Source organism: Triturus cristatus, chromosome 5_1, assembly GCF_964204655.1.
Source record: "Triturus cristatus chromosome 5_1, aTriCri1.1, whole genome shotgun sequence".
Classification (NCBI taxonomy): Eukaryota; Metazoa; Chordata; class Amphibia; order Caudata; family Salamandridae; genus Triturus; species Triturus cristatus.
The window spans coordinates 417,988,787-418,013,012 of NC_140587.1; the positions used below are offsets into that span (position 1 = coordinate 417,988,787).

A 24,226-nucleotide genomic window follows, 5' to 3' on the forward strand; every position below is an offset into this window, starting at 1 on the left:
ATGTAAAATTCTGTGTGATGGTCATATCACAGTACCACAGTAGTGGTTTCATCAGTCAGATTAGAGCATGAAAACTGGGACTCAAAATGCTCCACCCATAATTTCGTAAGAACGTGATTAGTGGGGACCTGTGCATTCGGTGAGTTACCCCACTTTACAATATGCCAGAATTTAGTCAGGTTTTTAAGTTTACTTGCAGCCAAAAGCTCTAGCCAATGGTTGTTATCCCAGGTTTGTTTGGCCAAGGTTTTGGCTTTGAGGTAATTATGCCTAGCTATTTGAATGTCACCCATGATCTTGGTTTTGATGGCAGATTTCAATTTACCATAAGTCTCACGGCACATTTTATTGTACCAGTGATTGCGCTTTGGTTGAGTTGGTTTCTTTTCTTTGGTGTGTTTAGAGAAATGAGTTTTTAGGCCCGAAAATAGGACCTCATGAATTTTTATGGTCTCTCTATTAACGGCAGCTTGGGATGAGAGGGAGCGCAGGCCTTTCAAGGCACATGAAACTTTAGTACTAATCTCTTCTAGTACTCCAATATCAGTTATAACCCTATCCCAGCGCACTCTGCGTGAATTATTGGTAAGAAGGGCATCAGCAGTGACTATCTCAGTTTGCTCAGTGCTTCTGTGTACAATACAAGGCAAAAGGCATAAAACCAAGGGATTATGGTCGCTCTCAGGACGGTCCAAAATCACCATGTCTTTTAGGGTGAACCAAAACTCCACTTTAATGAGGGCGTAATCAATTCTACTATGACGAAGACCATCGTCAAATGTATCCCGGCCCATTTTGTCGGAGTCAGTCCGTCCATTTGCCGCCCTAAAACCACGCCCCAAACACAAACTCGTCCACTGGATAGCGGACTCTGTCCACTTCTTGACAGGAGGAAGATCTAGAGAGGGAATGTTCCATAAAACATCCACATCAGACATAAAAGTTTCCCCATTAACAGTCAGAGGCTCAAAACAACAATTGAGATCCCCCATTATTATTACATTTGTATCAGGGTTGGCTGATTCTAAAAACCCGTCGAGATGTAGGAAGGTGTTAGAGCCACGCCCTCCTGGCTGGCCTCTATTATAAACATTAATGATCATGATATCGGGGCTGCCCAGGGGGTGCAACAATAAAATTAAGAGGTCTGGGCTATCTATGGGCAGTTCTGTAGGTCTACACTTCAGGGTTTGCCTGACCCATATACCAAGACCGCCTGAGGGTCTACCCTTGGTCCCTCTGATAGCTGCTTTGTAAAAATTAAGGTAACCAGGAAAATAAACCGGGTCCACTGACCATGTCTCCTGAAAGACCAAAATGTCGTAGTTTTCCACCCATGCGGACCACTCCTCTATGATGATGAAGACCAGCTATGTTCCAGGAGACCAGGGTAAGCAGTTGGAGAACATTATCAGTAGGCAAGTGATGTGTAGAAAGAACCTGGGGATTAATCGGGTTGTCGTTCTTGCCAAGAGATGGGGACCCTATCTCACAGGGGCTAGGTTCCGAGCGTGTGTGTATGACCATGTCACTCTGGGCCTCTCTAACATAGGGGGCTAACACTAGAGGAGCTAACTCTATGCGAGGTGGATTTCTGCCTGGGGAGCATTCAGACGAAACTGAAAGTAAAGGAGGAAAATCACGTTTTCCATGTAATACAGGTGATATAGAAGGTACAAAGCTTGATCGTTCACTCCCAATCCCATCAAACCCCCCCAGGAAAAATGTTTGCTCCGCCCTACTGATGCTTCCATACCACTTGTTTCTTTCACTATCAAAACCCAAGTTGTTATCAACCAGTCAATCCACCCCCTCCAAGCTACTCAAGGGACCAAATCGATTATACAAGGGAAAAGGGAAGTCCTGTCTGAGTGGACCATGTGGGCGACCAAAAGCTCTTCCCCACCCATCAATCTGGGCATTATGTGTACCATGATGGAAAGTTGGATAAAAATAGCACAGATCGAAAGTAAGAATACCACTAGTGCCCTGGATGTTAGATTGGCTGCAGATATACCTAACCACTCTTGGGTCCCTAAAGTTAGTGATTATGCAGTCACCCTCCACATTCTTGTTTTTAGTACCTAACCAGCTCACTCTTCTAACAAACAGAATTTCCGTATTCATATTGGATGGAAGTGGCCTATTCCTATTAAGCCAGTGAATGACCTTATTGGGACTCAGACTTGTCACGGGATATCCCAGGAACACCAGCCAAGATTACCGTATACGGTAAAGAATCGGGGGGTAGATCAATACACGGAGATTTAGGAAACAGACCTTCTCTCCGGGGCGTAATAATCCCTCTGTTATTGGACTGTGGCCTGGGGTTGTTAGTGGGCAATTTTGACCTTCCCGTTCCAACGTGTGTTTGGCTTTTTTCCCTAATAGGGTCTAAACCAGATGCATTTGCTAACTCTTTGGACATAGTAATGGTAGGACCGGAAGGAGATTTGCTAGGCAAGAGGGAATGAGAAGTGCCGGACAAAGCATTCTGGACATTTGTGGCTATTCCTATGGAAATTGCTGGCCCATGATCAACAATGGGCTCGATCGGTTTATTTAGAGTAGCCATATTGGCAAGCACAGTGCTTTCCAAGTTCCCAACATTTATACTAAGTTGTTTAACTCTCTCGAGTATAGGAAGCAATAACGATTTTAACAGTTTTTCAAGGGTCTCTAAGATACCATTGGGAGCTGGTTAACACAAGACTGACAATATGTTGTCTTGTTAAACTTAGGACTAGGGGCAACCAAAGATGTGGTATAGTGGGCTGGGGGAGGTATTGTGTTCAAGGTAATATCTGGTTTAGACTTTTTAACGCATCGACCCTTATGAGTCCCTCCCCTACGTTTTTTCATATTTCTTTTACCACCCACATGTTGGGTCGAACTTCCCTTATCCATGTTTTCAGCCGGTAGTGCTACTACAGGGGGCAACGGGGGATTGGAAATGGGTTTCACGACAGGTGGTATGTTCTCTAGAATGGAAATGCTTTCGGGGGTGGTATCTAAACTGCTGTAATTAGTTACATCCGACCCCACGATCTCAGTACTTGACGCCGGATGTAAATCACTGTGCGCAGGCAAGAGCACAGGGGAAACAGCAGACATTATATTACCAAGGGAAGATCTCTTTGTCAGTAATTCTAGGGACAATCTTTTCTCGGTAAGAATAATTTCGTGTTCGAGAACACAGGCCGCTCTTGTGATGAAATTGTCTAAAGTCCCAAACACAGAGCCCCCTGTACTATCCTGAGCGATCTTTCTCCCGGACCTTAGGGAAGAAGTCATTGTTATTTGTCGCTCCGTGTGTAGCAATAGAGCACAGTGTAATCACATCAAATTACTCTAGTAAAAGATTGACAATCATGCAGTTATTGGTGAGCAATGACACATACACCTATAGAGATCAATGGGGGAAGACAACCCTAGCTTCAACACAAATGCACAGACATAACTCAGGAGTAATGACAAACACTCATCTGCAGTGTACTGGGCCCGAAATACCAATATTTAGGGGGGTGGCCCGTCCCGTCCTCCCTCGGCCTCTGACGGCCACAGACGGCCCGCCCTTTGCCCGGGCTTAGCCCGGCGACGCCCGCGCGGCGGGAGGCGTTCCGCTGTTAAGTAGCGCCTCCGGGCGCAGGTGGCGTCGTCAGCGGTGCGCCGGTGGTTGCTGGGGAATGCAGTTCGTGGTTGCTGCGGCGTTCTTAGCCTCGCGCCACTGCCCCAACCGCCGTTCGTCCTCGCACTAGAAACACCGGGAAAACAAAGACAGTGCCAGGGAGGTAAGTCTTTTCAGGGACACAGAAGGCACTCGGCGCTCCGCTGTTAAGTAGCGCCTCCGGGCGCAGGTGGCGTCGTCAGCGGTGCGCCGGTGGTTGCTGGGGGATGCAGTTCGTGGTTGCTGCGGCGTTCTTAGCCTCGCGCCACTGCCCCAACCGCCGTTCGTCCTCTCACTAGAAACACCGGAAAAACAAAGACAGCGCCAGGGAGGTAAGTCTTTTCAGGGACACAGAAGGCACTCGGCGCTCCGCTGTTAAGTAGCGCCTCCGGGCGCAGGTGGCGTCATCAGCGGTGCGCCGGTGGTTGCTGGGGCACCTGGGGGATGCAGTTCGTGGTTGCTGCGGCGTTCTTAGCCTCGCGCCACTGCCCCAACCGCCGTTCGTCCTCGCACTAGAAACACCGGGAAAACGAAGACCGCGCCAGGCAGGTAAGTCTCTTCAGGGAATTTGCAAGGTTTTTTAAATGCTAATTCCTAACTATAACGTATGTGAAACCTATGGAACCTATGGTTTTTTAAGTGAATATATATGTATATATATATATATATATATATATAATATTATCTACTGGCGGTCACCAGTAGATAGTTCTAGTTATAACCTATTTTCCATAGGAAATCTCAAAATTCTATATTGAATAACATTGCCGCCGGTTGACGAATCCTCGCGAAATTTTCAAAACAAATGGGGCGCTCCGTTCAGCTCCTACCCTGAAAGTCTCGGGGTGATTAGTCAAGCGGGGGCCGAGAAAAAGGGGGGGTCCCAAAACACGTTTTCCCCGTGCATTTTTCCATAGGACCTTTAGTCGCAGCTACAGCCCGATTGGCTGAACAGAATTACGTGAAATTTGGCAGAGAGGTAGCCATAAGGTCAAGGAAGTGCCTTTTTGAAGGTCTCGTGTACATCTGTTCAGTATTTCCTGAGAAAATAGCATTTAAAACCATATCAATATCTATACGCGCGCACCGTGCGCGCACGGTGCGCGCACCCTGCCGTGCGCGAGCGCAATTCTGATTGGTTGTTAGATGTCGGTAAACATTCGAATCGGTCGAAACCAGGAAGTGTCGGCCGCCATTTTGTCTCTCGCAGCCTGAGGGGGTGAAAAACAAAGGTGGAGAACGTGAAAAGGGGGCAGGGTGGACAGTTCCTGCCCCCTAGCCTTTGTCAGGGGGTCCCAGAAGGACCCCCAAGGGCAAAAAAATGATTTTTATTCTTTTAGAAAAATCGCGGAGTGCGCGCACCCTGCGCGCACGGTGAAAAAATTCCACAAAGTTCGCGAAGTGCGCGCACGGTGCACGCAAGCTGAAAATTCTATAAAAAAAAAAAATACATACATAAATTAGCATTTAAAAAACCTTTGAAATTCACTGAAAAAACCATCGGTTTCACACACGTTATAGTTAGGAATTAGCATTTAAAAAACCTAGCAAATTCACTTAAAAAAACATAGGTTTCACACATGTTATAGTTAGCTGGGCATTTCCCTCGTAAAAAACCAATGAAATTCCCCATTATAGTTAGTGCAGGCAACTATAACTCACGCGACCGCAATCCGCTGCTGATGACGTCAGATATTACATCACTGATGACATATGTGTCTTTCTGAAAAAAAAAAATTAAATATATGTATAGCTAAAGATGAATGGAAGAAGACATGAGTAAATAAGTGTCTAAATACAGTGATGTAATATCTGACGTCATCAGCAGCAAATTGCGGTCGCGTGAGTTATAGTTGCCTGCACTAACTATAACGGGGAATTTCATTGGTTTTTTACGAGGGAAATGCCCAGCTAACTATAACATGTGTGAAACCTATGGTTTTTTTAAGTGAATGTATATGTATATGTATATGTATATATATATATATATATATATATATATATATATATATATATATATATATATATATATATATATATATATATATATATATATATATATATATATATATATATATAAAAAAAATTTTGTTTATTTTTTTTTTTTTTTTTAAACAAAGGACATCCGCACTCTGGAACCTTGCGAATTGTTTATTTAACAGAGCCCAAGTCTGTCACACCGACACGTTTCAGCCTCACGGCCGTGAGGCTGAAACGCGTCGGTGTGACAGACTTGGGCTCTGTTAAATAAACAATTCGCAAGGTTCCAGAGTGCGGATGTCCTTTGTTTTAAAATTACTAATTGGCCACTGGCTTGGCCCAACACCCTGCACCCGCTGTTGAGCGATTCGGTTTGAAGCCACATTGGAAGAAAAAAACTAAATATATGTAATATATATATATATAGATATATATAATATATATATTTTTTTTTTTTGTCCAAAGCATCCTCGAATGAAAGCGCTCTCGCATATCAGCTACATTGCAAGGCAGAACAGCATTTATTCATGTACAAGGTGAGTGCTATAGCCTTACGCGTTTCGGGGCTCCAGTCCCCTTGATCACAGGCAGGTGGACATGTAATGGGGCAGATTATTTAAGCAAGCATGTCCAGCACGTGACTTTTTAAGGCTCTTCAATTGGCCACATTAAATAACAACAGAATGCTGCATGCTGGTAACGGAAGTCCATGACGTTTTGTAACGTTTAAAATGTCTTGCTCTCAGTATTACCTTGAGTAGGCTCAGTCCCATTACAATATTTCGTCTATTTAACTGTCGAGGACCCACTGGAGGGTTGTTAAATGGACGAAATATTGTAATATGTGGACTGACCGGCACGTTGACCTCCAGTACCGAGGTGGTACTGGAGGTCAACGTGCCGGTCAGTCCACATCCACCCCGGCAGCATCCGCCTCAAAGCCCTCCTAGTCCGAGCTTTCAGGCCCATTCAACGCCAGTGGGCGGCAGAGTTCGCCATCACCTGCTCCACTGGCGCTCCATCACGTCGGACAGGTGGGTGCTGCAAATCGTCCGAAGGGGCTACTCCCTCCCCTTCGAGACGACCCCTCCAGCCATGCCACCGCTGAACCACCGTATGTTGTGGGATCATTTGCATATTCTACGAGAGGAAGTTTCGGCCCTCTTGGCCAAAGAGGCCGTCAAGCGCGTTCCTGGTCCAGAAGTAGGTCGTGGTTGTTATTCCCACTACTTTCTGGTTCCCAAGAAGGGCAAAGGGGGCCTACGCCCGATCTTGGACCTCAGGAGCGTCAACGCCTTCCTCCGGAAGGACCGGTTCAAGATGCTCACTTTAGCTCAGGTTCTGGCTGCCCTAGACCCTGGAGACTGGATGGTAGCGTTGGACTTGCAGGACGCTTATTTCCACATCCCTGTCCTGCCGTCCCACCGGCGTTACCTGCGGTTCACGGTGGGTAAGGAGCACTTTCAGTTCACAGTGCTCTCCTTCGGCCTCACCAGTGCCCCTCGGGTGTTCCCGAAAGTGATTGCGGTGGTCGCAGCTCATCTGCGCAGATCAGGGGTTCCTGTCTTCCCCTATCTCGACGACTGGCTGTTGAAGGCGGGCTCGCCCCAGCAAGTCGTCTCCCACCTCCAGACTACGGCCGACCTCCTGCACTCGCTGGGGTTCTCCATCAATGGGCCGAAGTCGCACCCGAGTCCCTCCCAGAAGCTCCTTTTCATTGGAGCGGTTCTCGATTCGGCGCAGTTCCGGGTCTTTCTGCCGGAACAGCGGGTCCGGGACATTCAGGCCCTGATTTCCATCTTCCGGCCTCTGTCCTGGGTTTCGGTCAGGTTGGTGCTGTGGCTTCTGGGGCTGATGGCCTCCTGCATCCTGTTGGTACCTCACGCTAGGTGGGGGATGCGGGCTCTGCAGTGGGACCTGAAGTTTCAGTGGGCCCAGCATAGAGGCAACCTGTCCGAACATGTCCTGATCTCGGAAGGCACTGCGAACCAGCTGCAGTGGTGGCTCACGAATCGCGATTGGGTCAGTGGCAGATCCCTCTCCCTACCCCAACCGGAGCATGTCGTAGTGACTGAGGCGTCCCTCCTGGGATGGGGGGGCCATATGGGAGAGTCGGAGATCAGAGGACTCTGGTCTCCGGCGGAGACTCGGCTCCATATCAACCTATTGGAGCGGAGGGCGATCCGAATTGCACTAAAAGCCTTCCTTCCCTCTGTCCGGGGAAGTGTCGTGCAGGTGTTCACGGACAACACCACCGCCATGTGGTATTGCAACAAACAGGGCGGGGTGGGGTCGTGGACCCTTTGTCAGGAGGCTCTGCGCCTCTGGACATGGCTGGAACATCAGGGAGTCACCCTGGTGGTTCAACACCTGGCGGGCTCTCTGAACGCCAGAGCAGACGAACTCAGCCGCCGGTGCATGATGGATCACGAATGGCGTCTGAACTCGGACGTGGCGCAAGGTCTTTCTGCAGTGGGGAGAGCCTTGGTTAGATCTATTCGCCACCGAAGAGAACGCGCAATGTCAGCAGTTCTGCGCGTTGGAATTTCCAAGGCGGCACTCGCTCGGAGACGCTTTTCGTCGCGAGTGGAGTTGCGATCTGTTGTACGCCTTTCCGCCTATACCACTTCTGCCCAGAGTGCTGAAGAAGATCAGGCGCGACTGGGCACAAGTCATCTTGGTGGCTCCGGATTGGGCACGAAGGTACTGGTATCCCGAGCTACTCAGTATGTCCATCGATCCCCTGATACGACTGCCTCTTCAGGAGGACCTTCTGTCGCAGCAGCAGGGGACGGTCCTCCACCCGAACCTGTCCAGCCTCCACCTCCATGCGTGGAGATTGAGCGGCGGCAGTTGATGCCATTTGACTTGCCTCCTGAAGTCTGCGATGTCATTCTGGCAGCCAGGCGTCCCTCCACAAAGATGGTATACGCCTGCAGGTGGAACAAATTTGTGGCATGGTGCACAGCAAAGGCTGTGGATCCCCTTTCTGTCCCTCTTTCTGAGGTTCTCCTCTTTCTTCTTTCTTTGGCCCAGCAGGGCTCTGCTCTGGGCACCTTGCAGGGTTATCTTGCTGCAATCTCTGCTTTCTTACGGCTTCCTGATCAGCCTTCTCTTTTCAAGTCCCCTGTTGTCTCCCGTTTTCTCAAGGGCATTACTCATATGTTCCCTCCTGTTTCATTCGTAATGCCTCCGTGGGATTGAACCTTGTTCTTACTTTTCTGATGTGCGCTCCCTTTGAGCCTCTTCACAACTGTCCACTTCGTCTCCTGACTGAAAACTGCCTTCCTGGTGGCTATCACCTCCGCTAGGCGGGTGAGTGAGCTCCAGGCTCTGTCAGCTAAGCTTCCCTTCCTTTCGGTTCATCGGGATAAGGTTGTCCTCCGGACCCGTCATTCTTTCCTTCCTAAAGTCGTGACTCCCTTTCACATCGGGCAATCTGTCACGCTGCCCACTTTCTTTCTGCCTCCACATCCTTCAAAAGATGAAGAGAGGCTCCACCGTCTGGACCCAAAACGTGCGCTGTCATTTTATTTGGACCGCACAAAACAGTTCCGGGTGGACGACCAACTTTTTGTTGGATATGTAGGTGCGAAGGAGGGTAAAGCTGTGCACAAGCGGACCATCTCGTGATGGGTTGTGTTGTGTATTAAACTCTGCTATTCTTTGGCGAAAAAGGTCCCTCCTGTTGGGCTGCGAGCCCATTCCACACGGGCCACAGCGGCGACAACTGCCCTGGGACGGGGAGTCCCCTTGCAGGACATCTGTCAGGCGGCGACGTGTGCTTCACTGCACACGTTCGCCAAGCACTATTGCCTGGACAGCCAAGTCCAGAGAGATGGCAACTTTGGCCGTTCTGTTCTCCAGGACTTTCTGGTGTGATCTTGGTTCGCAGGCCCACCTCTGGGGTTGGTATTGCTGGGGTATCTATTCTAAGGTGAGGAATCTAACCAACGTGTTTCTTTCAGATGAACAAGTTACTTCCCTTCGGTAACTATGTATCTGTAAGAAACATTAGTTAGATTCCTCACCGACCCACCCAGCCTCCCCGTTCTGCGAACCGACATCTAGGGTTAAGGTTCTCCCTTTCAGGGTCCTAGATTTTTTGGCACCAATGTCGGTCTCTTGCATGGCTCAGCGTCCCTGGCGCGGAAAGCTATGTATAAGAACTGACGTCAGTGCGCAAGGGCGGCGTCTAAGTACTCCGTCATTCCGGCGCACGATGCCGACGACTGACGCGGAGCCGCAGACTACGCCAAGCGACGCGCAAGGGGTATTGCTACAAAAATCTTTCCGGATCCAGCCTGACGCCTGGGGATATTCTAAGGTGAGGAATCTAACTAACTAATGTTTCTTACAGATACATCGTTACCGAAGGTAAGTAATTTGTTCTTCTCTGCCAAAACTGTGAGGCACGCTCCCAGAGAAGAAGAATTTGATGGCAGATAATGACTGCCACAGAGCACCTAGTCACCCCACTTGCCTGCCTACTGTGCCAACACACATACAGAGAATATGACCCCTTCTAAATTCATGGTTTCCTAAACCCGCCTCTGGGCTTGGTGAGCCATAAATAAATCCTGCTTCAGTTTTACGGCCCAATTTACTTGGGCATTTTGCAAATTTTGATTTGTCAACTGCAACAACTTTAAGTTCAGTGGGTGGAATCTGTCATTTTTAGCCACAGTACTGTCTAATTTACTCTACAAAAAGCGTTTACACAGAAGAAACATAACTTAATAGAATAAGTACTCCGTAAACTTATTTAAAAATATATAAATACATTTTCCTACCTATTTACACTTTAATGAAGTGGTAATAGGTAGGGAACTACAATAAAACCAACTACTTATCTATATCCTAGTCCCTAAGACACAACACAATCGAAGTGTAGTGAAAACAATATAGCTGCCTTTTCATTTTCTAAAAAATAAAAAAATAAACATTTCCCAAATATAGTCTTGATTGTTATCGCCATGTACAACGATATACCACAAAGTTACAGCGGTATACCTTCGCCCAAAATATAAGTAAGGCCTATCTGTATTATTGTATTGCGGTACCCTTGCGGTACCCTTGCATCATGCATGATGTTGCATGGGCACCGCAATACAGAAGTCAATTTACTTAGCAACGCAAGGCCATGCATGGCCCTTCGTTGATTAGTAAATCTGGAGAGAAACAAGGCAGCGCAGTTCGCTGTTTTGCGTTACTCTGCACACCATAATCTACATTGCTGCTAAATCACACATACATGCGTACGCCACTCCATTGTACGCCACTCAGCTATACGCTATTACACTCTACGCCACTCCATACCTCTCCACTGTACGAGACTCCACTCTACACTACTCCATGCTATTACACTGTAAACAACTCCACTGTATGCCAGTACCCTCAACGCTCTTACACTGTATGCACCTTCACTGTACACCGATCCACTGGACACTCTCCACTATATGCTATTCCACTCTATGCTGCTCCACTGTGTGGCCCTCAATCTATGCCACTCCAGTGTACTGAACTTCACTCTACGCCGATTCATTCTAGGCCACCACAATGTACGCCACTCTACTGTATGCTATTGTACTCTCCCCACTCCAGTCTATAACACTCCACTGTACACCACACCAGTGTACGCTGGCACACTATATGCTATTCCACTATACGCCATTCCACTGTATGCCGCTCTATTCTGCTATTCCGCTGTACATCACTCCACTGTTTGCTATTTCACTGTATGCCTCTACACTGTACTCTACACCCCACCAGTATATTCCACTCCACGCCACTCCATTCTATGCTGTTCCATTGGACGCCACTCCACTGTGAGCCATGCCACTGTATGCTTTTACACTCCACCCCACTCCAGTGTACACCACTTCAGTCTATGCTACACCACTGTATGCCACTCCACTGTACTCCATTCTACGCTGTTCCACTGTACGCCACTCAACTCTACGTTATTACAGTGTACACAACTTCAGTCTTCTCCACTTCACTGTATACTATTCCACTTTACCCCACTCCATTATACACCACTCTAGTATAGTTCAGTATATGCTAATCCACTCCACTGCATGCCACTCCACTGTATGCTACTCCACTCTACACCACTCCAGTGTACTCTCCTCCACACTATATAACTCCACTCTACCAGAGTGGCAAAGAATGTGTAACTAGGTGCGCTTTGTATGATAATTTTAAGTTGGTGAATAAATGGATAAATTCTAAATGAAAGCTATAACTTTAGAATTTTTTACGTTTTTGAAGTTTTAGTTTGTATACGGAAACACAAGTTTTCCTTACTATGACTAAGCTTTAATCTTTGTTTTATTTTTTTAATTGAATATATATTATATCATCAGCGCCCCTCCAGCACTTATTTCTGCATCATAGATATCTTCATTGAAGTTATAAACGGCCTACCCGACTGTTACACTTTGTAGACAGTCAGAAAATCAACTATATATAAAAAAAGAACTGGCTCAGGGAGACGAGCTGGCAGTACAAGGAATTTTGGGAAGCAAGGACTCCTGTGCTCTTAAAGACAGTCTCCTTTTTGTTTTACCTTTGCCTTCAATGTTGGCCTGGCTATTTGTTTTACCTTCATGTACTTTCAGTGAAGAAATGGTCTTGTATTTCAGATGCTGCAATGCAGTACTCCTCAAATGTTTGACAACTTTTTTATGCACATTCAGGAAAAAGTTAGACCTGTGATAAGGAGTCTTGCAAATTCTTAGGATTACATCCATAGACAGACTCTGGCACTTTCTTTGTAAGAAAACGATGAAAAAAGTAAGAGGTCGGGTAGAACGGACGGTGTTGATCTCTATTGATCTCGCCAAGGCGTTTGACACTGTGGATTGGGCATACGTACAGGAGGTCCTTCGGAAGGTGAGCCTAGGGCCCAACTTTCGTCGGTGGATACAGATCTTATATAGTGCTCCAAGGGCAAGGGTGCGCCTGGGTGCGGCGAGATTGGAGGAGTGGCGGCTGGGATGGGGCATGAGACAGGGATGCCACCTCTCGCCGCTACTTTTCGCGCTGGCGATTGAGCCGTTCGCTGTCACGATCCGGGCGGAAATGGAGCAATGGGGAATCCAGGTGGGGGATACGCGTAATGTAATATCGCTCTATTCAGATGATGCCTTGTTTTATTTGAGGGCGCCGACAGGGGCGCTTCCAATCTTGCTGCACCACCTGGACCGTTTTGGGGAGGCGTCGGGTCTGAGAATTAACCAAAGTAAATCTCTTATATTCCCGCTTTCGGGCTTTGATGCAACGCCCTGCGAGGACCTGCCGGTGCTGGGGTTGCGCTGGGAACAAGCAAATTTCCGGTATTTGGGTATTCAGGTGCCCGCCACGGAGGGATTGGCGCTCGCACGGAATATAGACCGGGTGATTGCCTCACTTCAGCAGTCTGTGACGTTTTGGAACGCCCTGCCGCTTTCCCTGATGGGACGCTTGGCTGTAGCCAAGATGGTGATGCTGCCACGGACTTTGTACGTCCTTCAGAATACGCTATGCCCTCTCCCTCCTAGGGTTTTCCGGACCCTCAATTCACTGCTGACCTCCCTGCTTTGGGCGGGGGGACGCAGCAGGGTGGCCCTCAGGACGGTCGTGCGCGCCTATGAGGAGAGGGGATTGGAAGCCCCACGCTTCAATTGATATTATTATGCAGCACAGCTCTTCCCAGCAGCCAGATGGTTTGCAGACACAGATGTGTGGGAGACGCGATTACTGGCGGGCAGGGCTATTATGAGGGACCTTCAATTGGCCTTGATGCGGGGGTCGGGGGCGGATGCGGCGTTGCCCTACGTGGTGACACATGCGGCACGGGTATGGCAGCGGTTTGTCGAGCGTGTCTTGGGTGCGGCGCCCTTCCATAGGGATTTACCAATTTGGATACTGGCCCCCATGGTGGAACTAGAACGCCAGGTGTCATACCGGGAATGGAGGGAGGGGGGTTGTGACGTGTTGGCAGTCCTGTACCCCTCGGAGACCTTCCTGACATTCGAGCAGGCAGAGGAATTTTATGGCCTTAGTGGGTGACAATACCTACATTATCAAGGACTGCGTGCGGTGGTGCGTTCGGTCTGGCCGCAGTGCCCGGAGATGCCTCCGATGACGTAGACCCTTAATGTAATCCTGATGTGCGGCCGGGGCCGCAGATTGATTGCATTGTTATATGCGGCAATGAAACGCGATTCGGCTCCTCCGGAGCCCCCGGCGTGGGCGGCCTGGGAAGCGGACTTGGGGGAGCCATTAGATCAAGGGCAACGGACGCGAATCGGTGCTTTGACGAGGAGAGTGTCCTGTAACGCGCGGTTTAAGCTCACCCACTTTAACTTTATGCATCGCACCTACCTTACTCCGAAGGCGCGGAGTAGATTTGGAACGGGCAGGGGGGGACGACTGCCCTCGGTGCGGCGCAGCGGGGGTGGGATTTTTACACCTGGCCTGTGACTGCCCGCTGGTAGAGAGGTTCTGGGTAGGAGTGGTAGGCCGCATCGCGGCCGCCACTGGCCTCCACATCCAACGGACACCCCTGCACTGCCTGTTAGCCCTGGTTCCCAAGCCAAGGAAACGGAAACTATCCTATAAATTGCTGCAGTTAATGCTGGTTTTGGCGAGGCGTAGGGTCGCGATTACCTGGATGGGACGGAAGGCCTGGAGCTTGATAGGTGGCTCAGGGATGTAAGGGAATGGACGCTGGCGGAAGAAACACATATGCAGTGTTCTAGGAGGGACGGAAAATTGCAGGAGGACCTTCTGGCGTGGCGAGTTCTGTGTATGGAAGAGTTGGCGGAGGAGGGGCAGACGTCGCAGAGTGAGTCGGAGGGAACGAGTGGAGAGTTGTATTCCCCGCTACCTTCTGAGGGGGAGGGGGGAGGAGATGAAGGCGAGGCTGCTACAGTACGGCGCTGAGCGGGGCTGGACCGGATGCCCTCACGTTATAGCCGGTGACCTGTCTCACTCTAAGGTACTACGTACGAGTATGTTTTCTGATTGGTCCTGTATGTACTGCTTTTCTCTGATGTCGGGGGGAGGGGGGAGAATTATGATTGTTTGTATTAAAACGAAAAATAAAGTGAAAAGAAAACGATGAAAAAAGGTCTTCTCGGCTCCACAAAACGCAGCAGAGAATGTTCTAGTGTGCCTGACTTCAACGAAGATACATACGATGGCAGAAACAGGACTACAGGTATAGAACCTTTTCATTAAAGCAAATATTGGAGAACCAATCAAAAAACTATTAAAAATAGGAAGACCTCTCTTGGCCGCAATGGCCTTTTACCTTAATTGGCTGAACTACAGGGCTTCGTATGATGGGACTCTATTGGCATTTCAACAGTGGGCGCTGTCCTTCGTGGTCAGATCTTGAAGTCATTCCAGCAGTTACAAACAAAATTCCAAATGCCTCAATCCCAATTTTAAAAATATTTACAATTTCGCCATGCGTTCTCCTCGTACCTTGCACAACAAAATGGCATTCCCGACTTTAATCCTGTTGAGGCCAAAGTGTTTGTTGGCAAGATGGGCCCACACAAGATCACAACGCTATATTGCACATTGGTTACTAATAGCCATAATACACTCACTAAGACCAGAGAGGCTTGGCAGAACGACTTAGGTCCACTTGATGAAGACGACTGGGTTGAAGCTTTGGAGTCCCAGCGCGGGGCGGCCATTGCTGCGCGCCTTCGCCTCATACAATTTAAATATTTTCACTGTGTGTATTTTACTCGCTGTAGGCTCTGGCAGGCCGGGATGATTACATCCCCCACCTGTCTGCGCTGCAGAATTGCGGAGGGCACCTTTCTCTACACGATTTGGGAGTTCACTGCTTTGTTGCGATTTTGGCATGTGGTGCCGACCTGTCTCTGTGAGGTGTTGGGGTGGGATATTCCCCAGTCACCGTGTCTAACTCTGCTCCACATTAGGTGGGCATTGGTTGTAATAGATACGGGAGACATTTGCTTTTCCTGGAGCTTATTCTCTCCAAGCGCAACATTGCTAAGGCTTGGAAGGCGACTGGGCCTTGATTTTCCCAGGGGGTTATAAATACCGATTTCCTTGGCACGGGGATGTCCCCAGAAACACCTGAAGATTTGGAAGCGGTGGGCTGATTATCAGGGTCTATATCTTGAACCTATCTCTTCTGTGATACGTAATGAAGATCTGCCATAATGATAACATTTTGGGTATTTATTCTGTGAATAATTATATCTGTACACACACGCTACGATTGGATACTTTGTACAACAAGTTAAACATGGACTTTGTGACACTGATGTTTCTAGTTAATAATGTTTTCATGCGTTTCATTCAGCTTCTTGCATAGTCCTTACTGCGACAATTGTACAATGTAAATGCTGACATCTATATCATTGCCATGATGTATACAAATGCTGCCCTGGCACCACCTGGGCATATTGTGTCCATCAACAATAACATTTGTTGTGAAAAAAAAAATAGGAAGACATGCCCACTCCTGACAACATCATCAATGTGATGAAAGACTGCTATTTTACCACCTTACTGGCATGGTCTTTTTTTTAATGCAACACTCCTCTTGGTTGCATCTAAATTTCTTGTTCCACAACCATCAAATCTGAACATACCATTTACAAGCTCATCTCAATCATGATCCCACACAGACAAAGGAATATAGAAAAGGAAAACTAAATCTGAATCACTTAAAGCCAACGGCATGGATAAAGGTGAGCTTTCCCTAAAATTCAAGTCAAGAGATAAGGCAGAGCCAAGCATGTATATACCCCTGTTAAGCGAGACACCAACAACAAACCTGTTTAGGATTGGCGATGTTTGAGACCATTATATTATGCACAGCTATAGGTCCTGCCACAGCATATCAGCAGGGATGAAGTCTGCACTATGACTTGGTAATTCCAAAACTGTGGCTCTCTTCTTCAGTCATGGTGGTGTTTGTCCTGTTGCATGTGCAAATTTTGGCTAGCTTTAGCTGTTGGACAGTTTTCACAGAGCAGAATTCAGGGAGGACGCAATGATTTTGTGACATCCAGGGGCGTGATGCTCAGACGAGGTTCCTGTGGTGGTATGGAGTGGTTTTTTTTGTCACGAAACAAACCTGTTTTTAATTCAATCCTCTATTTTTTGAAAGTTCAAACTATTGCATGAATAAATGCTTCTTCCACCCACCCAACCTCTTACCATATTTGCCATCACTTATAAAACAACCTCCTGGGCTTAACTTAGACTTTAGTGGTTGAAAGAAATGTTTGGGAAAGTGAAAATTATTAATTTATTACAATACATTTTTATTAACAAGATTTTTTGTGTGTTCATCTCTAGCGTGGCCATTTAATCTCTGTTGAAGATGCTGCAACCAGGCTTAATCTTTTAAATCGATCTGCTCTAAAATCTGTTCAAGCCCAAGCCAAATCTGTATTCCAGACACCAACGACTTTCAAAGAGATATTGACACCTATACATTGTAGCCCTTCCCCATGGACAGAAAGCAAGCAAGAGGAATATGTGAAGGTAAGTGTAAATTTGTTGTGGGTTTTTAATGGGAGAATAGCGCACATAATATCTGAGAACCTGTAGCTTTTCACTAGAGGGATACATTCCCAATGTGCTGGACTTCTCTTCTATCTATCTTATCTATCTATCTATCCTGGCATGTTGGGAAAGTATCAGTCTCTTGTGAAAAGCTATGGGTTACAGATAGGTGCAATATATATAGATTTCCAAAAAGCCTTGCGCTACCGCGCAAACTAAAACAACACTCCCTCCAGGATTTCAAAGAAGAAAATGTAATTTACTGACGCGTTTCGACCTATGCAGTTTTTGTCAGTCACTGACATGTGCGTGTATATATATATATATATATATATATATATATATCTTTAGAAGTCTGGAAAATATTTCATTTTTGTTTTGTAAAATGTTTCTTTATTGGTAGTTTGCAAAAGGAAACAAAGGAAAAACGCAAGGAAAGAGATATGCAGTTAACAGCATGATCACATTATCGGACTCCTCAGCATTATACAATATAGGACATAACATCTCAAATCGTCTGCTAGGCAGAGGATCCGGCTGGGAACGTATCTGGTTCCCAGTAGTAAGGTTCTAGTGAAGCGTACAGTTCCGTAAAGTGTCCCAGATAGCCCGTATCGGTCGTCTGACGTGGCGTGTGTAAGATCAGCTGCGTTGTAATCCTTATTCCTTCAGACCTTCCAACCGGGCATATTTCATTTTTGAATCTTGTACATAAATAGCAATTCCCTGTATATTTCTTGGCACCTTACAAACTTACAAGATTTCTGGTCACCATAAAGGAACACTTGGCAAAAAGAGCCAGCATAGCGTCTGAAAAAGCAGCTTAGGAGAGTATTAGGAAAACACACTCTTCAGTCAGGAAAAGAGTGAATTTCATATTTGAAGTGCAAAGGCATAAGTGAATATAAACAATAAAAAAATATATGGTTTTTAATGAAAAATAAGTTGAAGATCTTACCTGCTCATAGTGAAATTTTTTAATTTCGACACAATTTTACATTATGAAATTGTGTAACACTTGGACTTCTTAAAGAAACATTGTTAAAAGTATTTTAAGTAAAGGTTGGTGCCTGTATGCATGAATAACCTCTTTTTTTTATCTTTGTCAGTTGAAACAGTCCTTTCATCTGAATGTATTTTATGGTGTCAAATTAAAATTGGAATTTGCGCAATTTAATGCTAGAGTGGTAATCCTGTTCCCGTTAGGCAGGTTTTATTGTAATTTTAAAAAACTTAAAATGTATCTATTGTAATGTGTTCGTTCATATGGACGTAGATGTTCTACTGCTTATGAATATCAAAGAGACATAATGAAGAAATCGGATTACAAGTTAGTCACTTTTGCATTTCTATCAACCTGAAAGCGCTTAGCTCAAGAAACTATAAATGCCAACCCATTAACTTCATTTCTAAAGGGCCTATTCTTAAAATTGTCATTATAAGCTTTTTAGGATGGGATCTCAGTTTCTCGTCTTTTGTTTTTATCACAGGTTGCCAAAACACTCTTCACTGATGAGGCCTTGAAACCATGTCCACGATGTCAATATCCCGCTAAATATCAATCAGTGAAGAAACGTGGTATATGTAGTCGCTTAGACTGTGCTTTCGACTTTTGCATTCTTTGCTTGTGCAGCTTCCATGGGTCCAAGGAATGCAGTGGTAGTTCTGTAAAGCGGAGGAATGGGAAGGATGCTTTACCTGGAAGTGCCCAAAGCAAAAGAAATTTGAAAAGACTGTAGTTTTTATTGCCTAATTTAGGCATTGTATATTTATTGTCTGTTTTTATCAATTATGCATCTCTTGATCAGTATTGTTCAAGGTAATTTTATTGGTAATCAGAGTTCTTGAAATGTTCTCTTGTACATAGTGTTTAATTGTATATTACTTGACGCACTTATGAAAGATGTATATACGCTTCTATGTATAGTCCATATATTTTATTGCTTTAAAGTGTCCTTCCCAGTAAGTTTTTTTTACATTTTTTGAATAAAATATTTTAATGCAGCCAGTTTATCATGCCATAAAACTTTTGAAGTTATCAATATAATGTGAATTTAAATACCCTTTAATGAATTTGCTGTTGAAGGTTCTTCTCCTCTTGCTCATGCCTTCTGGAGAGAATTGTATAATGATTACCTTGACTATGATTGCACTCGGATCCTTAAAGAGTATTCTATAGCAGCTGAGGAACAGGAATACAATTATTACACTTCAGGCTGCAGCTCTGAAAAACGAAGTCCAGTAAGTGGGAAGGGTATCTCGGGTAATGAATCGCAATTGAGAGGAAAGTTCTATAGCATATTATGCCTATTATGCTGACCATCTATTTCCTTTTACTGTTTGTCCACTAATTTAAGTGGAACCAGTTAAGATTCTCTATCTAAAGGGTCCTGCCAATTTATTTTTCCACCTTCCAGTGGAAGGGAGCCTTGAAATGAATGTCAATATCATTTAAGGTTCAAGTCTGTTTATTGAAACATTTTAACACATACAATCCTCTAAACTGATCTGCCTGTGGGGATAAAATATGAGGGGGAAAACAGGCGGGGCAAAAGGGGGGAAGGTAATGGTAGGCCGAGGTGGGCAAGAAGGAGACATTGGGAATATATACATAGTGCGGGAAATGGCAAGGTCCACCATCCCCTTAGCTATTGTCTCAAAGTGAGACTGTTAAATACCCTGAGGAACTGCATTTTTGCCAGTACCACTGGTGGCTCGTCATTCCATAAGTGTTGGGAATGTACGTCCAGACAAGTCGGGCTAGTCAAGTGCAGCAGCCTGGTGTGAAGTTAACCTCAGAACTTGCATGTATTGTGGAAAACGGAGTTCTCTTCCAGGTTGAATCCTCATCAAAGTAATAAGCAGGGCCGGACTGGCCGTAGCGGGCACCGGGCAATCCCCGGGTGCGCCGCATGGGTGGGGGCCGGTTTTGGGCACCTGGGGCCGTTTTTGTTACAGGGACGATTTTGCAGCATAACTGCAAAATCGGCCCGTAACAAAATCGGCCGAAAACCGGCCCTGGTAAAGAGCTCGGCGGCACCCCCGAAGCCCGGGGGAATGGTTAGTGGGGGGGCTGGCCGAGCACTTTGCCAGAGCTGGTTGTGGTTCCCAGTCCGGCCCTGGTAATAAGCACTAAATAGTCCTGCGCAGGAACAATTTTAAAATTATATATATATTTACATGTCTATCAGACTTTGTACAAAAATACACTATGTATATGTTTACAGCCTAAAGTAATGCTAAAAATGGCCTCATTTAATTTAGCTTTCATTTTTAAAAAGCAGCCAATTACATAACCAGCTTTGAAAATGCAATAGGTCTCGCCTTTGATTAAGTTAAAGCCATTTGCTTTGCTAATGGTATTTTATAGCAAAGCAAATGGCTTTAACTTAATGAAAGGTGAGACTTATTGCATTTTTAATGCTTGTTTCCTGTTGATGACAATGATATTGTTGCCACAAGTATTGACTGCAGCAAACACAAACGTATGCAGCCCCTCCCCCAACCATCTTGCAAAATACCCATACAGTATGTCTTTTCAAGTTCAAAACTGCCCTGATTTGCAAAGCTGGGCCACTTTTTCATCTCTCTTGCTCGCTAATGGGGGACACTTTTATTTTGGTGTCTGGATCAAATTTTAGTCCCAGTTGGACCCTGCTTCTTACTATTTACCAATCACGTATTTTCAATACTCATATACATGATATATATTTGGATAATTGTATTTTTCCCCTTCTGGTGATTTATATGTTTATGATGGTGGTTTGTATATGTATTTTTGAGTTTTTGTGATTTAATGGTCACCAAATCAAATGAACAGATATATACTTAGCTGACGCAAGGGCTTTCACAGTTTGTTGGTTGATGGCATGTTTTAATGAAGTGTCTTACTGGAACAGATGACCTCTACAGCTACCTTTTAGTCATCCTATCGGATCTTAACAAAACTGCCTCACCTTTGAATGTACCATGGTCGTTAAATCCACTAGCGTTAAAGTAGATAATAGAGCTTAAACAGCCATTTAAAACGTTTCATACCACAAACTAAGTTGCCAAATATGAGTCATGTTGCATAAATAAGTTTTTCCTGCAGTACTCGGGGGATGGCGAAAATATTCACAAAAAAGCCAAAACTTGTTCCTTTCAAACGCAGATGTTAATGTTTTCTTTGGAAATCAGCGTCTCGCCGATGGAAACACTGGCTTTTTGTGTGGCACTAAATAAGTGAGCGAACCCCACCTTGCCTTCTTCAGAATATTGAATTAAATCATGCACACCCCTACACAGTGCATGCCTATTGCATGACTAAACAAGGGAAGAGAAAAAGAGCTGCACCACCCCCCCACCTCACGTCGAAATCCATGGCTGCATGTTCGAATATAAAAATGCCTCAAGACATTTGAAGCCAAAGCGTCGTTTTTGTATCCATTTCACAGGGGTACAAATCGAGGAAAAAGAGGGTGAGCAGTTTGTTGAAGTCATGGTTTTCCGCAAGTAAGCCGAAGAGCAAAGCGTGGCGAGCAGCCACTGGAACAGAAGTACTGCTCTCGTAAAACCCTCCAATACATTCCAGTCAGGTTCGCTCTAGATCTGCAAAGTGCTAATAACAAACTGAGCCACCCATGCCTATTAATTCACACTGCCCTTCAAGTTATCCAGATTATCTTCAGATGAAAGGAGAGAGGCAATCTATCCGATGTAAACAGACCTGCAGCAGTCTGTCGTGCCTGCTCTGCAGGGGCTGTAGTAGGGATCTCGGCCCTTAGCAACACGACAGGCCAACTCAGTCATGCAGGGAGAACGGGGGAAGTGTTTGAAGCTGCCCAACTGCTGACAATTAACACACAGGTACCATTGTTAAAGTGTGGTAATTTGGTGTTGATGGGGAGAAAAAAAAGGATTTTTAAAAGTTGATTTGGTGTGCTCACTATGTTAAATCCGCAGCGTGTGCTTTAAAAAAAAAAGCAACATTTGTCTGTAAGCCTGAATATAGCGAGCGACCAATAAAGAATGGTTCAGCTGGTTAAATATTTTTTTTTTAAAATGCTGCAGGAGGGAACGGAGCATATTTAAAATTTTAAAGCGCAATGCTCCCGAAAAGAAAAAAAGGTGCTTAGCGGCTAATTAGGAGACCCTGTCTCCCGCCACAAGTAAAAGATCCAATTCGGGTGGGTGGGGCCTAAAACGGACAGGGTGGTAACCAGGAGGGACCAAAAAGCCTCCTGGACAATCATAACACCCGGTTTTGCATAATTGGTGACGCAAAATGACGCGCACCAATGCAAAACACGGGCGGAGCAGAAAGCGAGCTTCTGGAATCGTATCGATTCCAAAAAGCCCTTGCATGGCGAGAGCAGCGCATGAACACTGCTAATGCCAGGCGAGACTTAAAAATGAGTCACTAATAGAAAAGTGACCATTCAAAATCTTTCACACAAACTTTTTTTTTTTTCCTTTTTTAAAGGAAAGGGAATGTGTGACAATGTTTGCCAACAAGCTGTAATGCAAAGTTCTTCAGGACTCCTTTGGGATCCCAAGGGGTGACTATTTACTCCACGCAGCCTTGGTGGCAGCTCTCCAGAAGCACTGGAATGCGGGACTCTCTGAACCCCAGACGGCTGCAGGTTGTCAATATGTGGTCATGGCGGCGGGCACACTTAAGGCCATTACATGCCTATACCAGAGAATGGCAACGGAACGTCTAGCCCCTTTGAACGCATTGAAAGGCAAATGGGAAATGGACATCGGGAAACCTATCCCGGCACTGACATGGCCCAAGCTGCAGCGACGGGCTTGGAAGAGCACACGTAATGCCCGGTTTCAACTGGTGCAGTACTTCATCTTGCATAGGGCATACTTGACGCCAGCTAAATTATTTCAGTATTTTGGGGGCCCCATACCGCAGTGCCCTTGCTGTGGGGAGGAGGGGGCTGACTTCAAACACATGTTCTGGTCCTGTGAGGCATTAAGTCGCTACTGGGAGGAGGTTATTGATTGCATGTCCCAAGTGACAGGGCGCGACATGGGGGTGGAAATGGGAGTTTGACTGCTGCTATGGTTTCCCCACACTCCGCGCACGAAAATCACGAGCAAGTTTTGCGATTTAGGGCTGGTTGTGGCCAAAAGAGAGATCACCCTGCACTGAAAATCGAGAGCTGGTCCCAGCTTTAAGAGATTGAAAGCGACCTTCACTAAATGGGCGGGTAGTGATGGCGCGCTCAGGCTACAGTTAGCGCTGCGGGGGACCGATGAAAAGGCGCTGGACATGGTGCGTGCATGGGAAGCGCTAGTGGTTGAGCTCCAAGGATGGGGAACGGATGTGGTTGAGGACGATGAAACACTGGAGCAACTTGCAGAGGCGCAGTCATAGAGAGGTACTTGGTAGAACACACGAGCTGGCGCGAGTGCTTCACTTCTCCTTATTGTGCTGAGCCTGACCATGGGGAGGGGGAGTGGCCCGCAACCAATCGCACGGTAACTTAAAAAGAGGAGAATTATCCTTGTACCTTGTATTATGGCACACTGACATGGGGGAGGGGGTATATGCATATGAGAGTGCTGATGGTCAACGAATATCTGGATGGTAGTGGATTGGATGATATTATGCATTGGTTCCTAGAAGCTGGATATGACCATTGGCACGACAACACTTCACGATGGTAATTGTAACTGTGTGATGCAATAAAAATTGTTTTTGCAAAAAAAAACAAGCTGTAATGCAAAGTACAGAAGGAAATAACTGGCCCTGTAGCTTTAAGAACCTCATAACACATCCTGCATCCCATCATGTCCCACAGGTGGCAGTTAGGTCGGTTCATTTTTCCGACTACTGGAAACAGGATGCTGGGGACACTGAGCTCTGCCCTTTTTGGCCAAAACCCACTGGAAATCTTTCCAAAACGTTACATTTAGAGTTTCACGGTCTTTGACAGAGTCATTTAAAACTTTTTTTCTGACAGGAAAACATTTCTTTTCCCATTTAAAAATGCCTCCACTTTTTTCTGAAGTGTCCTTGTGGAAAAAGATGTG

At 46.1% G+C, this 24,226-nt stretch overlaps 1 protein-coding gene across 6 annotated transcripts in view; it reads left to right on the forward strand.

Annotated features, from left to right (window-relative positions):
• FBXO43 (F-box protein 43) overlaps positions 1 to 19,207 on the forward strand; it is a 450,652-nt gene extending 431,445 nt beyond the window's left edge. For all 6 annotated transcript variants that reach the window (XM_085604080.1, XM_085604081.1, XM_085604086.1 and 3 more), the window contains exons 4-5: positions 16,988 to 17,176; positions 18,688 to 19,207. In XM_085604080.1, the coding sequence (XP_085460206.1) occupies positions 16,988 to 17,176; positions 18,688 to 18,936 (438 nt within the window). In that variant the 3' untranslated portion in view covers positions 18,937 to 19,207. The remainder of the gene's footprint in view (positions 1 to 16,987; positions 17,177 to 18,687) is intronic.
• Positions 19,208 to 24,226: the final 5,019 nt, after the last annotated feature.